The sequence below is a fragment of the Molothrus ater genome, chromosome 23 (assembly GCF_012460135.2).
Source record: "Molothrus ater isolate BHLD 08-10-18 breed brown headed cowbird chromosome 23, BPBGC_Mater_1.1, whole genome shotgun sequence".
Lineage (NCBI taxonomy): Eukaryota > Metazoa > Chordata > Aves > Passeriformes > Icteridae > Molothrus > Molothrus ater.
In genome coordinates this window covers 322553-337771 of record NC_050500.2, presented here as the reverse complement: position 1 = coordinate 337771, position 15219 = coordinate 322553, and the positions used below count along the sequence as shown (strand labels likewise).

At 43.5% G+C, this 15219-nt stretch overlaps 1 protein-coding gene across 3 annotated transcripts; it reads left to right on the top strand.

Annotated features, from left to right (window-relative positions):
• The first annotated feature begins 2293 nt into the window (after window positions 1-2293).
• On the top strand, window positions 2294-13954 carry C23H1orf159 (chromosome 23 C1orf159 homolog). 3 transcript variants are annotated; one of them, XM_036396447.2, is made up of 11 exons: window positions 2294-2338; window positions 3680-3766; window positions 6372-6502; window positions 6884-6974; window positions 7385-7460; window positions 7886-7990; window positions 8203-8262; window positions 8836-8970; window positions 9482-9507; window positions 9825-9855; window positions 10700-13954. In XM_036396447.2, exons 4-11 carry the CDS (start codon window positions 6903-6905, stop codon window positions 10777-10779), a joined length of 585 nt encoding a protein of 194 aa, XP_036252340.1. In that variant the 5' UTR covers window positions 2294-2338; window positions 3680-3766; window positions 6372-6502; window positions 6884-6902; the 3' UTR covers window positions 10780-13954. The 3 variants fall into 3 exon arrangements, with proteins under 3 accessions (XP_036252340.1, XP_036252342.1, XP_036252341.1); XM_036396449.2 differs by lacking the exon at window positions 6884-6974; XM_036396448.2 differs by lacking the exon at window positions 8203-8262.
• The last annotated feature ends 1265 nt before the right edge of the window (window positions 13955-15219 follow it).

Below are 15219 nucleotides of genomic sequence, written 5' to 3'. Positions count from 1 at the left end.
ATCTATCGATGACATTTCAACTCCTCCTAAACCCTGGCTCTCCCGCTCTTCCCAGCAGGCGCTGGGAGCTCTCTCATTGTCCCGTGCCTGTCCCGTGCCTGTCCCGGTGCCATCCCGCGGCTCTGAGTCACTTCCCTCTGCCCGGGCATGGCTCGGGAATGATTCCGGGCTCGGGAATGGCCCGGGCCTGGCTCGGGAATGACTCCGGGATCGGGAATGGCCCGGGCATGGCTCGGGAATGATTCCGGGATCGGGAATGGCCCGGGCCTGGCTCGGGAATGACTCCGGGCCCGGGAATGCGCCGGCAGAGCCCGCGATGCCTCCGGGGCCCTCCCGCCGCTCCTCTCCCGCTTTTCCTGCCCCAGCCAAACCCTCCGGCCCTCTGCTGGCAGAATTCCTGCTCTTCCAGCCTGGATCCACGGGATCCTCACAGCCAAGGATTCCCCATTCCTGCTCTTCCAGCCTGGATCCACGGGATCCTCACAGCCAAGGATTCCCCATTCCTGCTCTTCCAGCCTGGATCCACGGGACTCTCCTGGCAAAAGGAGTCCCAGGATGGTTTGCACTGCCCAGAGCACACCCAGGTAGGAAGGAGGAGCTGGGATTCCAAGGGATCAGGAATTCCGTGAATTCAGGAATTCTCCATTCTCTTTCCCATATTCCCATCCCCATCAATTCCCAATCCCATTCCCACATTCCCAATTTCCCATATTCCCATTCCCTTTCCCATTCCCATTCCCATATTCCTGTTTCTACAACTGGACACAAATGTTGGGACAATCCCAATCCCTGCTCAACCCAGCCCTTTCCAGCCCCAAGGGATGGATTTTTCCTGAAAAAAAAATAAAAATTAAAAGTTCCAGCACGTGAAGCAACACGGAAATCCATCCAGGAATTCCTGGTCGACCCCAAACCCCTGGAATTTCGAGCCTCTCCCACTTCCAGGGATTTTTTCCCCCTTTATTCAGGGAAATAAGTTGGAAAATCCTTCATGGATTTTTTTATTTTTATATTTATAATTTTTTTAGATTTCATTTTGGAGCTTCAGGAGGGATTCCCCATCTCCTTTTCTCCCTCCTTCCCTTTTATTTTAAAAAATAATATTTACAAAGCCATGGAAATGAAGCAAGATTACCTCGTTAGCTGTAATTGGGGTAATTATCATATTTTATGAATATTCATGGAATTTTTCACCTCCTACCTTTACAAATATTTGCATTTCGAGGCAGTCTTGATTTGAAATAAAGAAAAATCTGACAAAGCCAATCCATATTTTGTGTATAATTTGCAACTTCCAGTACTAAAAAAGTTTACGGAAGACATCCAAAACCTCCAGGAATGTTTTCCATGTTAATTTAAGAAGAAAAACAGATTTTCCTCAAAATAAAGGTGAGGAGCAGCTCCAAATTTGTCTAAATGAGGCCTTTGAGGTTTATTTACGCTTTCGTCAGAAAAAAAAAACCCTGAGGGAATTCAGGAGCCGGCTTGGAAATGCCAAATTTAAATGGATTTGTGCTCCAAGGAATGAGGAAAATTCTGGGATTGCGGAAGGAGCTGCTCCTCATCCGCATGCAAAATAACAAGGGGTTAAAAGGGGAAATAAACCACATGAAAGGAGAACTTTAGGGGAAATAAACCACATTAAAAGGAGATTTTTAGGGGAAATATCACATGAAAGGAGATTTGTAGGGGGAAATAAACCACAGAAGAAGGAGATTTTTAGAGGAAATAAACCCCACGGTTTCCTTTATGGAATTATGGAATGGTTTGGGTGGGATCTTAAATCCCATCCAGTCCCACCCCTTTCCCTGGGCAGGGACACCTCCCCCTGTCCCAGGTTGCTCCAGGCTGGGCTCGGGCACTGCCAGGGATGGGGCAGCCACATCCGGCACAGCTGATTTTCCCGATTTTCCCGAATTCCCGGATTTTGGGGCGCACAGGCCTCGACCCCGCCGCGTCAGCGTTGCCAGGCAACGCCTAAAATGGCGGCGCGCGCGCGGGGCACGCCGGGAGTTGTAGTGCGAACACACCCCCGCCCCCGCGCGCCGCCTGCAGAGCGGGACTCGCTTTCCCAGCAGGCATCGCGGCGCCGCGCGAAAAGGCTGAGCGAGCGCATTTACCTGCGGGGAGCGGAGTACAGGTGGGGCGCGCCGCGGGTGCTATTGGGATTTGTGGTTTTTAGCGGAGCGGCCGCTAAGCGAAGCGGCGAGGCGGGCGTGGCCGCGGGACTACAACTCCCAGGGCGGCGCGGGGTGCAGCGGGCTGGGCGCCGGTGGAGGGCGGGGGGTACGAACGGGAACCTCGGCGGTGGCGGGGGGATGCTCGGGGGAGCCCTCAGGTGAGGAGGAGGAGGAGGAGGAAGCGGGAGGGAGAACGGGCGGCGAGCCCCGGGGCGAGCGGCGAGCCCCGGGTGGGGCCCCATTGTTCGCGGTGGGCAGCGGTTCCTCATGGAGTCACCGAGTTCTGCAGGGAGATCGGCACCAGCGGGGTCGGAGGGGTTTGGCTTTGGGATTAAAAAACTTTAGGATTAAAAGGCTTTGGGATTAAAAGTCGCCCCTTGTTCCTGCTCCTTCCCCAGCGCTTTTGGGGCCAGCTGCGTTTGGAAAGGAATTCTCTACTTCCCCCCCCCCCCCCCCCCCCCCCCGAAACTTTTATTTCCTAATAATTTAACTCGGTTGAAGAGGATTTTTTGCCGATCTGAGCTTGTTGGGGTGGTGGGGATTTGGTGATATTATTTTGGTGTGTTTTTCGTGGCTGAGCTTCCCCCAAATGCACATCCCAATAATACGGGTTTTGGTGCACCGTTTAGGGGTGAAAAACCCCCAAATTTATCATAGAAACATCGAGATTGTTGAGCCTGGAGAGGGGAAGCTTTGGGGCGACCTCACTGTGACCTTCCCGAGCTGCAGGAAGGGGAATTTCCAAGGGATGGAGGGACACGACAAGGAGGGAGTAATTCCAAGCTACAGGGAGTGGGTTTAGGTTGGATTTTGGGGAGAATTCCGTCCCTGTGAGGCTGCTGGGATCCTGGCACTGCTTATCCCCAGGATTTCCCATCCCTGGAATGCCCCGAGCCAGGCTGGACAGGGCTTGGAGCCGCCTGGGGCACAGCAAGGTGACACTGAGAACCCTTTAAATCCCTCCCAACACACTCCTCTATCCCATTCCTAAAACACTTTTCCCTGTGGAATTTTCACTTCTCCTTCCCTGTACAATATGAATTTTTGCTGTATAATATGAATTATTTTTGATTCATATTTTTAATATGAATTACTTTTCCCTGTATAATATGAATTTCTCCTTCCCAAACCACTTTTCCATGTGGAATATTCATTTCTCCTTTCCCTGTGGAATATTCACTTTTCCCTGTGGAATATTCACTTTTCCCTGTGGAATATTCATCTCTCCTCCTGATTTTTCATGCTGCAGCAAGCGCTGTAAGAGCAGAAGGTGTCCCAGCAGTGAATATGAATGAATGTTTGCTCAAGGCAGGTGTGGAGCAGCTTTTACAGCAAAGCCTGGCTCAAGGTGGCTCTGATTAAACCCAGCTTTTAATTGCTGAGCGCTGTTACAAAACCCCAGCCGTGGAAAGGGCAGGACTGAGCTCAGCTCCAAGCTGGAAAAACGAGTCCTGCTCCAGCTGGGATTGATAAAAGATTGCTTTGTTGAACCTTTGCAGGTTCCTGGTGAAATGAGCAGCAAAGCCGGAGCCTCGGGTGTTTGCTGGCAGCTGGGCAAGGTGCACAGGGCTCCTGGCAGCCTGCAGGTGAGGGACACTTGCAGCTCCTAAAACCTTCCACTCCTTTCTGGTTTATCGTTTAAATGTTTATAACCCTTCCATTCTTCTCTGGTTTATCATTTAAATGTTTATAACCCTTCCATTCTTCTCTGGTTTATCATTTCAGTGTTTATAACCCTTCCATTCTTCTCTCAGTTTTATCGTTTCAGGATTTAAAACCTCTCTGGTTCTGCTTTTCCAACCCTTTAGTTCTTCTCTCAGCTTTATCATTTCAGCTTTCAAAACCTCTCTGGTTCTGTTTTCAGTTTTGTCATTTTAGCTTTTAAAACCCTTTCATTCTTCTCAGTTTTATAATTTCAGCTTTTAAAATCCTTCCATTCTTCTCTCAGTTTTAGAATTCCAACTTTTCTCCCCAGTTTTATAATTTCAGCCTTTAAAACCTCTCTGGTTCTGCTCTGTTTTATAATTCCAGCTTTTCCAACTCTTTAATTCTTCACTCAGTTTTATCATTTCAACTTTTAAAACCTCTCTGATTCTGCTCTATTTTATCATTTCAGCCTTTCCAACCCTCGATTCTTCTCTCAGCTTTATAATTTCAATATTTAAAACCCTTTAATTCTTCTCTCAGTTTTATCATTTCAGCTTTTCTCCTCAGTTTTTTTCCTTTCAGCTTTTCCAGCCCTCTCTAGTCCTGCTCTCAGCTTTCTTATCTCTTCAGAATTAAGCAGCTTTTGGGTGTGATGTGGTTTCAAACGCAGGGAATTGTGAAACCACCTGAGTTTCAGGCACAGTTTCTCTCCACTTCCAGCCTTTCCCAGCTACTGAAGGAATTCCCAAGCTCCCGCAAGAAAAATGCTGCCAGTGCAGCAGAAACAACTGGAAACTGTGGAGATAATGAAAACATTTTGCTTGCAGGAGTGGGAGGAAAGCCCTCGGTGTTCCTGAGTTGTTTGTGTTGCTTCTGAGACACAACAAGAGGCAGAATTCCCTCGTGGGATTCATTCCCATGGGATCTGGGCTGGCAGAGATCTGGGATTTGTTCCAAAGCTGACACCCAGGCTGGGAAATCCTTGCTGGAATTCTGAAATCTGCCTGCCCCAAGCTGAGCTGTCAGGAAAATCCTGAGGGAAAAATATCTTCTCATTCAGGCAGAGGCTTTTTATATATATAAAAATAAAGGTATATTAAAAAAATATATATAATATATAAATGATAAATAAGATATGTATAATAGATAATATAGTCTTATATAATCAATTATATATATTATATTTAATTAATAGAATTAATAATATAATGTAATATTATTGTATGTTATTGTATATATAATATAAATTTTTTTTCCCCAAAACCCACAGGGAAAACACTGCCAAACATGGAAGAGATTTTTATTTTGCTGTGGGTGTTTGATCCTGAGGAAACTTGTGGGAAATTTGTGTAGCACAGAATTTTGGGATGGAGAGAATTTAAAACTCATCCTTTCCAATATCCCAGGTTTTTCCGCCCTGGCCTGGGACAATTCCAGCGAAGGGGGAGCCACAAATTCCCTGAATTCCATCCCAGGCCCTCACAATTCCTCCCCAGTTTCCCGCCCAAACCTCCCCTTACGCTTCACTTCTCCTCAGGGTTGCTGGATCCTCAATCTCCTGAAGGTTTTAGGGTTTTGGTTTTTTTTTTTCTCTCTAAATTTCAATTTATGAGGTGAAACCTCCTCCATGGGGGCAGCAAAATGTTGTGTCTGACCAGAAAATGTTGTTCCTTACCAGGCTGTGAAATCTTTGTCGGAATTCCAACATTTTCCTGCCCTGGCAGGAAAATTCTGAGGGAAAAATATCTTCTAATTCAGGCAGAGGCTATATATATATATATATATTTATATATACATACATATATATATAAAAATTATTTTTTTCCAAATCCACATAAAAAATGCTGCCAAACATGGAACAGATTTTTGGGCAAATTTATTTTGCTGTGGGTGTTTGATCCTGAGGAAATTTGTGGGAAATTTGTCAATTTTGGGATGGCTTGGAAGGAATTAAGTAGGAATGAAGTAATTTTAAAAGTTAAGTGAAAATTAAGTAAAAAAAATCCGAATATTTTAAGTGTTTAGAAGCTTTAGAGCAGGTTTTGAGCTCAGCTTTGCTTTCAAACTGGTTCAATAAAAAAGCCCAACAGCTCCAGATCCATCAAATGTTTCCAAATTCTCTCTGGCGGCTGGAAATCAAAATTATTGGCGGATGGAAATCAAAATTTATTGGCGGCTGAAATACGAACGCTTGGCGGATGAAATCCAAACGCTTGGCGGATGAAATCCAAACGCTTGGCGGATGAAATCCAAACGCTTGGCGGATGAAATCCAAACGCTTGGCGGATGAAATCCAAACGCTTGGCGGATGGAATCCGAACGATTGGCGGATGAAATCCAAATTTATTGGCGGATGAAATCCGAACGCTTGGCGGATGAAATCCAAATTTATTGGCGGATGAAATCCGAACGATTGGCGGATGAAATCCACACGATTGGCGGATGAAATCCAAATTTATTGGCGGATGGAATCCGAACGCTTGCTCAGAGGCTGGGAGGCTGCAGGGCTGGGCTCAGGCGTCCTCGTGTCCGGATCTGTTTCAGGGATGGGAACCCAAGCAGGACTGAGCTGAGGGAGCTGAGCCTTCACCAGCAGCATCCAGCACTTCCAAGGGGCTTTTTCCACCCAAATTTTCCCTTTTATTATGACCTGTTCCTCAAGGGTATTCTTCTAGGTAAGAACAATCGATTTTTTAAATAATAATTTAATTTTAGTATGTTGTTTAAAATCAATAATCCTTCCTCATCTGTATTTTCTTACTCTTTGAATAAGCAGGTATTGACAAAAATCTAAATACTAATTTAATTTTATTATGGTTTTATAATCAATAATCCTTTTTCATCTGTTTCCTTATTCTTTGAATATTCAGATATTGACAAAAATCTAAATAATTTAATTTTATTATATTTTATAATCCATAATCCTTTTTCATCTGTGTTTCCTTACTCTTCCCACCCCTTTTTTCCTCCCCTTTTTTCCCTAAACTTCTTTAAAGGGAAGCAGACTTCCGGTGTCATGAATAAATAATTTGAATTTATTCCCAAATTTTCTCCAGATCTGTGTTTTCCCTGGGAATGGAGGTGCCCTTCGTGCTTCTCCTGACCAGGCTCGTGGCAGAAGTTGCAGGAAAATCCACGGAAAACTCAGTGGGTGCTCCAGGAATTTAATTTAATTTTTGTTATTATTAATTTTTTTTTTTAATTTTATTTTTATTTTATTTTTTATCCCAAATTTTCCGTATTTTTATTTAGAAACTAAAAATCAAATGGATTTAGAAAAGAAAAATAAAATTGATTTTTAACAGCAAAATAAAATAGATTTTTAAAAATAAAATTTATATCTAAAAATAAAAAGGATTTAGAAAAATAAAATTGATTTATAAAAAAAAATAAAATTTAAAATAAACCAAGTTTTCTCCTTCTTGCTGGAAAAAAAATCCAGTGGGTTTTAAGTGTATCATCCCTTAATTTCTGTGGAGATTTTAAATTTATTTGTTATATTTATTATCATCTCCTCGATGGAAAAGTGGGAATTCCCTGGGGATTTCTCTCCTCAGGTGCCAGACCCAGAATGTTGTGTGGAAATGTTGGATTCCAACAGCTCCTGCCCAGTCACCCACCAGTGCAGCCCAGGTAGGGAATTATTTGGGATAAATCCGTGGAATTTGGGTTGGAAAAGCCCTTCAAGGTCATTTATTCCATGGGCAGAGACCAAGCTGGCCTTGGCAATTCCAGGGAACACAAATTCCCAGATTTTCTGGACTTTAATACCAAAATCCAGCAGCTGGGGAGTGCTAATTAATTCATTAATTCAGTAATATTATTTCCTCATAATTCCTTCTCCTTTTTCCCTTTGGGAAATTTTTGTTTTTCCTGGGATAAAAATCGGGAATAAAATTTGAGACTAAAACCTCTTTCTTGTGGGAAAAGGGGAATCAGGTGCTGTTTGTAAGCCCAAAAAAGGGAATTTCTGCTTTTCTTCCCCTTCTAAGACCTGGGAATTGCCAGGAAATTGGGAATGTTCCTGGTTTGATCCCTTTTCCATGGTTTTTGGGCAGGATGCTACAGGAGGTGGAATGAGGATGGGAGCAGCAGCTGCGTCAAATGCAGGAATGAGACCCTGCCCAGCCCCTCTGGGCACAACCTCAGCGAGTGCAGGAACTGTGAGTTTTCCACCCATTTTTATCAATACATTTAATTCAATTAATTGGAATTAATTGGAATATTTCTTCGTAATCAATTGGTACCAGTGACTGCAAAAACTCCCCCAAAAGGCAGCAAAAAATGGAGATTTTCATTCCACATCCTGGAGTTCATTTGAATTGAATTTAATTAATTTGAAGGTTTGGTGTGCATTTTCTGGTTTTTTCCCCAGCTGGGAGCAGAGGGATGAATTCCCACGTGAACATGAGCTCTCCTTTCATCCAGAACTTTGGTGAGAACCTGGGATTTTGGGAGGATTTCGGGTCTGAAAGAAGGAATTTGATGAGTTAAATATGTTTAAATTAGTTTAAAAAGGGAATTTAATGAGTCTAAAAGCAATTGAATTTCTTAAAATGATTTTAAAAAGTGATTTATTGAGTTTAAAAAGGGATTTAATGAATTAAAAAGGATTAAATTTGTTAATATGAGTTTATAAAGGGATTTTATGAGTTAAAAGTGTTTGAATTTGTTAAAATGAGTTTTAATAGTGATTTAATGGCTTCAAAAAGAGTTTAACCAATGAAAGTGTTTTCATTTGTTAAAATGAGTTTTTACAAAGGGATTTAATGAGTTTAAAAAGTGATTTAATTTGTCAAAACTGATTTAATGGATTAAAACATTTTCAAAGTGATTGAATCCCCGGCAGCTGCCATTGAAACTGAAGCTCAGTTTCAGGCACTGGGAATGATCCAACAGCTCCTAAAAATCAGGAATTTGCTCTTTATTTGGATTTAATCCTTTAATAAAAAGAGATTTTTGGTCAAAACCAGGTTTTCTCTCTTTTTTGATCGTTTTTCATTGCCAGGGGGCCCTGAAGTCGCCGCTTCTCTGATTCTGGGCACGTTTTTCCTCAGTTTATTCCTGATCCTTTCTGTGGCTTCTTTTTTCTACCTCAAACGAGCCAACAAACTCCCAAAGATTTTCTACCGAAGGAACAAAGGTAAAAAACCCTTTAATTGTCCATTAATTAATGAATTTCGCTCTGTTCATTGACTGACATGGGGATTTTTTCCTTGAAAATTCCCCATTTTGTGGAGAAAATCCCTATTTTGTGCCAATAAATTCCCATTCTGTGGAGAAAATTCCCATTTGGGGCTGCTAAATTCTCATTCTGTGGAGAAAGTCCCAGTTTTGTGCTCATAAATTCACATTTTTGTGGAGAAAATTGCCAGTTTTGTGCCAATAAATTCCCATTTTCTGTGGAGAAAATTCCCATTTTCTGTGGAGAAAATTCCCATTTTGTGCCAATAAATTCTCCAGTCTTGAGAGTCCTATACCAAATAAATTCTCCAAATGGATTTTTGAGTATTTTCCTGGCATTCTGAGACAAAATTCCTTTTTTAACAAGAAAATATTCCCTTCATGGCTGTATTTTTGGAAAATGAACAATTCCAGCCTTCAAATTAATTAAAATGATGTTAATTAATCTTTTTTTTTTCCTTCTTTTTTAGCATCCGTCCTCCAGCCCAGTGAAACAGTGAGTGAATTCTGCTTTTATAGGAACATTAAATAAACAAGAATTTCCATTTTAATTAACAAGAATTTCCATTTTAATTAACTAAATTGGGACTTTATTAAGCAACTCCTTAATTGATGAATGAGGCTGAAATAAAATTAAAGATATTTTGGGGTTCTTTGGATCCAAACCAGGACAGAAATGGAAAAAAAAAGAGATTTTTCCAAGAAAAAGCTCTGTACACAGTGAAAATTATAGGAATCCTAAAAAAATCCTGGATTTTTTTAAAGAAAAACTGTTAAAATTTGGGTTTTTGACATTATCCTTCTATTCCACAGGCATCCATGATCTCTCCTCCAGCTTCTTCAGGTGAGGAAATTTCCCCTGGAATGTGCTAAAAATAAACGGAAAATCCCAAAAATTCCCGGGATAAGGAACAGAAATCAGTGGGATTTGATTTTTCTAATGGGGTTTGTTGCTTTAATTCATGCAGGGCAAAATATTGATGGGATTTCTGGTGGGAAATCCATTCTTGGGGTTCTGGTTGAGTTTTTTTGGGGTTGGGACTGGGTTTGTGGGTTTAGTTTGGGGTTCATGGTTGGGTTTTGTGGGTTTAATTTTGGGTTTGGAGTTGAGTTTGGTGGGCTTAGTTTGGGGCGTTGGGGTTTGGGGATTTACACTTGGTTTTGTGGGTTTTAGGTTTGGGTTTTGTGGGGTTAAAAACCACAAAACACAACCCCAACCCCAAACCCTCCCACAGCTCAATCCCCACATCCCGCCCCCTCCTCCCTTTGGGATTTCCCTCCCCAATCCCATTCCCAGGGATTTTTTGGGATATTTTGTCTCCGGCAGTGTGGAACCCGCGCTCAAACCTGAAACCCAACCGCAATCCCAAATCCCAACCCTAAACGCCCAAACCCCAACCCCAAACCCCGCTGCACCTCAATCCCCACATCCCACCTCCCTGTCCCTTTGGGAATTCCCTGTGGGACCCCATTCCCAGGGATGTTTTTGGGATGTTTTGTCCCGGCAGTGCGGAAGCCGCACTCAAACCCCAACTGAACCCCAACCCTAAACTGCCAAAACCCAAACTGAACCCCAAACCCCAAACCCCGCTGTGCCTCAATCCCCACATCCCACCTCCCTGTCCCTTTGGGAATTCCCTGTGGGACCCCATTCCCAGGGATCTTTTTGGGATGTTTTGTCCCGGCAGTGCGGAAGCCGCGCTACGTCCGCCGCGAGCGCGCCCCGGTCCCGCCCGGCCCCGCCGACAGCCGGGTCAGCAACGTGTGAGCGCGAGCCCGGAGCGTCCCCGGAAACCCCTGGGAGCCGCTGATCCCACAGGAACCCAAAGGGTTTGTGCTGAACCCCTGGGAGCCGCTGATCCCACAGGAACCCCAAAGGGTTTGTGCTGAACCCCTGGGAGCCGCTGATCCCACAGGAACCCAAAGGGTTTGTGCCAGACCCCTGGGAGCTGCTGATCCCACAGGAACCCCAAAGGGTTTGTGCTGAACCCCTGGGAGCCGCTGATCCCACAGGAACCCCAAAGGGTCTGTGCCGAACCCCAAGGGTCTGTGCCGAACCCCAAGGGTCTGTGCCGAACCCCAAAGGGTCTGTGCCGAACCCCCAAGGGTCTGTGCCGAACCCCAAAGGGTCTGTGCCGAACCCCAAAGGGTTTGTGCTGAACCCCAAGGGTCTGTGCCGAACCCCAAAGGGTTTGTGCTGAACCCCAAGGGTCTGTGCCGAACCCCAAAGGGTCTGTGCTGAACCCCAGGGGTCTGTGCCTGGTCTCACCCCCAGCTCACGGCGGCGCCGCCCCGGGGACGTCTGGGGGCTTTGGAGGGTCCTGGTGCTGCTCCGGGGGTTCCTGCCCAAGGATGGGGGAATTCCTGAAGGATTTGGGGGATTTTTGGTGTTTGGGGAGAATTCCTGAAGGATTTGGGGGATTTTTGGTGTTTGGGGAGAATTCCTGAAGGATTTGGGGGATTTTTGGTGTTTGGGGAGAATTCCTGAAGGATTTGGGGGATTTTTGGTGTTTGGGGAGAATTCCTGAGGGATTTGGGGGATTTTTGGTGTTTGGGGAGAATTCCTGAGGGATTTGGGGACTTTCCTTGGGATGTGAGCCCAAAACCGGCGCTGGGATTTGGGATGTGGATCCATCCTGGGCTGGACACTTGGCCAAGGGATCCTCTCAAGTGCCACTGCTTTAACCTGGGACAGCAATTAATTATGCTAACTAACCATGCTAATTAATTATGACAAGAATTAAGATGCAGAATCCTTTGGAAGCAAATCCCAGATCCCACTGGGAGCTCTCCTGGTGCTCAATCCAGGCCTGATCCCAAATCTTGGGATTTTTTGGGAATTTTTCCAGCTCAATCCTTGGATTAAATGTTCTCCAAGGGATAATTGGGAATTCCTGCTTTGGGGGCACTCGGGGATTTTTGGGATGAGCCACAGGGATTGGGACAACTCCTGCCAGTGGAAAAATGGGATTTTTGGTGTGGGAAATGCCTGGAATTGGAGCTCCAGAGACATTCCCCAATTCCAGGCAGCCTCAGCTTCTCCCATGGATCTCATTCCTGCCTGAGGGATTTTGGGAAGTTCAAAGAGATGGAAAAGGATTTTTTTTCCTGGCTGGGTCTCTCTCCTGCAGAATTTCCATCCAAGCCTGAGGGTCCTAAATCCATGGAAAAGTCCTAAATCAATGGAAAAGTCCTAAATCCATCCTAAATCCATGGAAAAGTCACTGTCACCCCCTGAAATTCCAACTGTTTTACCCCTGGCTGCGCTGGTTTGGGATCCATCCCAAATCCATCCCAAATCCATCCCAAATCCATCCCAAATCCATCCCAAATCCATCCCAAATCCCTGGAATTCCTCTGTCACCCCTGAATTCCTGCTCTGAGCATTCCCAGAGAAATCCTTTGGCTCCTCAGCATTCCCTGCCAGGGATGGGATTGGGAACTTTGGTTCTCCCCTTTTCCCCCAATTTTTTAATGGGAAAATGGGAACAGAACTCTTGGCTCTGCCTCCTGCCTGGAGAATCCACATTGCCCTGGGCTTCAAACCTCCCAGGAGGAGACTTTGGGATGGGAACAAATCCATTTATCCCATGGAATAATCCCATTTTTTCTGGGAATTTTGGGGCAGCTGGATTTGCTTTTATCTCCTTAAAAAAAACAATGAGATTTTGGTGGAATTTTTAGGGATAAAACCCAAATCATGGAGAGGCTCCTGTGCCAAAAAATTCCAATTTTTTTCCTCTTTATTATGAGAAATAAAATTATTTTCCTCCTGGCCAAGGAATTCCAGTTGAAATTCCCATTTTTTTTGAGGATTTGGGAAATTCCAACTTGGAATTTTGATCATTTCCATTTTTTTGTGCTGCTGAGATTTTTTTCCCTTCCCAAGTTGGAAGGTTTTATCCTGGCATTCAGAATTCCTGAGGATTTTCCAAATTCCTGAGGATTTTCTGAATTCCAAAGGGGCAAAAAAAAAAAAAAAGGAGGAACTATGCAAATAATTCCAAGGAATTACACCTCTGGAGCTGGGAATTCCTGTGTGTTAATTCCTGTCCTGCTTAATTGCTGAAATTTTAATTTATTGAAGGATCAGCTCCTTTTTCTGTCTCTTCTTGTGTGGGATTTGCTTTAATTGTTGTCTAATAATGGGATTTTTGTCATTAAAAATGGGATTTGTGACATTAAAAGTGGGATTTGTGTAAAATCTAAAAATCTAATTCTGTGTGTGATTAAAATCGAGTTTTTCTCAGTGATTTATACCCAGAAAATGAAAATCCCAAGATTTTTACCCAAAGTCCTGAAATTTTTACCCAGAAAATGCTAAAATCCCCAAACTTTTACTCATTTTTGGGGTGTGGTTCAGCTTTGTCATTGCTGTGAACTCCTGGTTGAGTTTATGGGGTTTAGGTTTGGGGTTTAGGTTGGGTTTTATGGGTTTAGTTTGGGTTTGGGGTTGAGCTTTGGGTTTGGGTTTAAGTCTGGGGTTTGTGGGTTTAATTTTGGGTTTTGGGGTTTGATTTTCTGAGTTTAGGTTTGGTTGGGGTTGAGTTTTGTGGGGTTTGGAGTTTGGGTTTTGTAGGTTTGGGTTTGGGTTTGTGCTTGAGCTTGGTGGGTTTAGATTTGGATTTGGGGTTAAGGTTTGGGTTTAATTTGGGGCTTTGTGGTTGAATTTTGTTGGTTTGGTTTGGTTTTATGGGTTTAGTTTTGGGTTTGGGGTTGAGCTTTGTGGGGTTAGTTTGGGTTTGGGTTTCAGTTTAGGTTCTGTGGGTTTAATTTTGAGTTTTCTGGGTTTCTCCTTCCTTTCCACCATCAAGTTCCCCTTCCAAAGTGCTGCTTTGGGTTGAAAACAATAAAATTGTGTTTAAAACTCGGTTTTAACCCCCCGATATTTCCTGCATTTGTATCTTTGTAAACAGTGCCAAAATAAAGAGATTTAAACTTTTCTTGTTTGGCTTTTCAGCTTTTTTGGGGGTTGATTAGAAAATCAAAGAGGGAAAAAATGTGGGGAAAAATCCAATTCCAAGCCTGTGCTGCCCCTCAGGGAGAGCTGAGCAGGGAAATTCCCTTGTGGAAAATCCCAAAATTCCAGGAGCTGCAATTCCAGAGGCTCTGGAAATGGGAGAGCTTTAATTAGGAGCGAGCAATTAGCATGGGCTTAATTAAGATGTTTACATCAAGCAGGTAAAGCTGGGCTTTAATTCCCTTTTTCCCTCCCAATTCCCCACTGGGATTGGATTTGGGGTTTTGGGGTTGGGATTGGGGAAATTCCCACTGCAATTCCCAGTCCCCAGTGATGTCATTTCCACTGTTGATTTTTGGCTGATTTCTTTTGAGTTTCATGGATTTCCTTTTAATTCCATGGATTTCTTTTGGATTTCCTTTGAATTTCATGGATTTCTTTGGAATTTCTTTTCAATTTCATGGGTTTCTTTTGGATGTCCTTTAATTCCACGGATTTCCTTTTAATTTAATGTATTTCTTTTTAATTTCACCGATTTCTTTTGGATTTCTTTTTCACTCTACAGATTTCCTTTTAATTTCATGGATTTCTTTTCAATTTCATGGATTTATTTTGGATGTCCTTTAATTCCACAGATTTCCTTTTAATTTCATGGATTTCCTTTTAATTTCATTGATTTCCTTTTTATCTCTTTTCAATCCCACTGATTTCCTTTCATTCCACGCATTTTTTTTTAAATTTTGTTTCATGGATTTCTTGTTTAATTTCATTTCCTCTCTGGAAATCGCTGGAGCTGTGGCCACTGGGGGGAGTAAAGGCCAAAGAGAGTCCAGGGAAGTTGAACTGGGAGCGCAATTTTCCAATGATTCCCAAGAACAGGTGAACCTTTCTGGAGCTGCTTATCCTGTGGGATTCCTGGAAAAAAACCAATTTGTCCATTGCCTTTGGATCAGAAAACCCCAGGATTCTGGCCCAGGTAAATTGAGTTGGAACCAGGATTTTCCAATAATTTTTGGAAAATTTATTTATTTATTATTAAATTGGAAACCTTGTGGAGCTGCTCATCCCATAGAATCCCTGGGAAAAACCAATTTGTTTATTGGCTTTGGCTCAGCAAACCCCAGGATTCTGGCCCAGGCCATGGAGCTCTTCCCGCGCTTTTCCCGGGAATCCTCTGGAGCTGCTCATCCCTGGAAAAAACCAGTTCGTTAATTGCTGCTGCCAGGCCGGGCTTTAATGAGCCGAGCC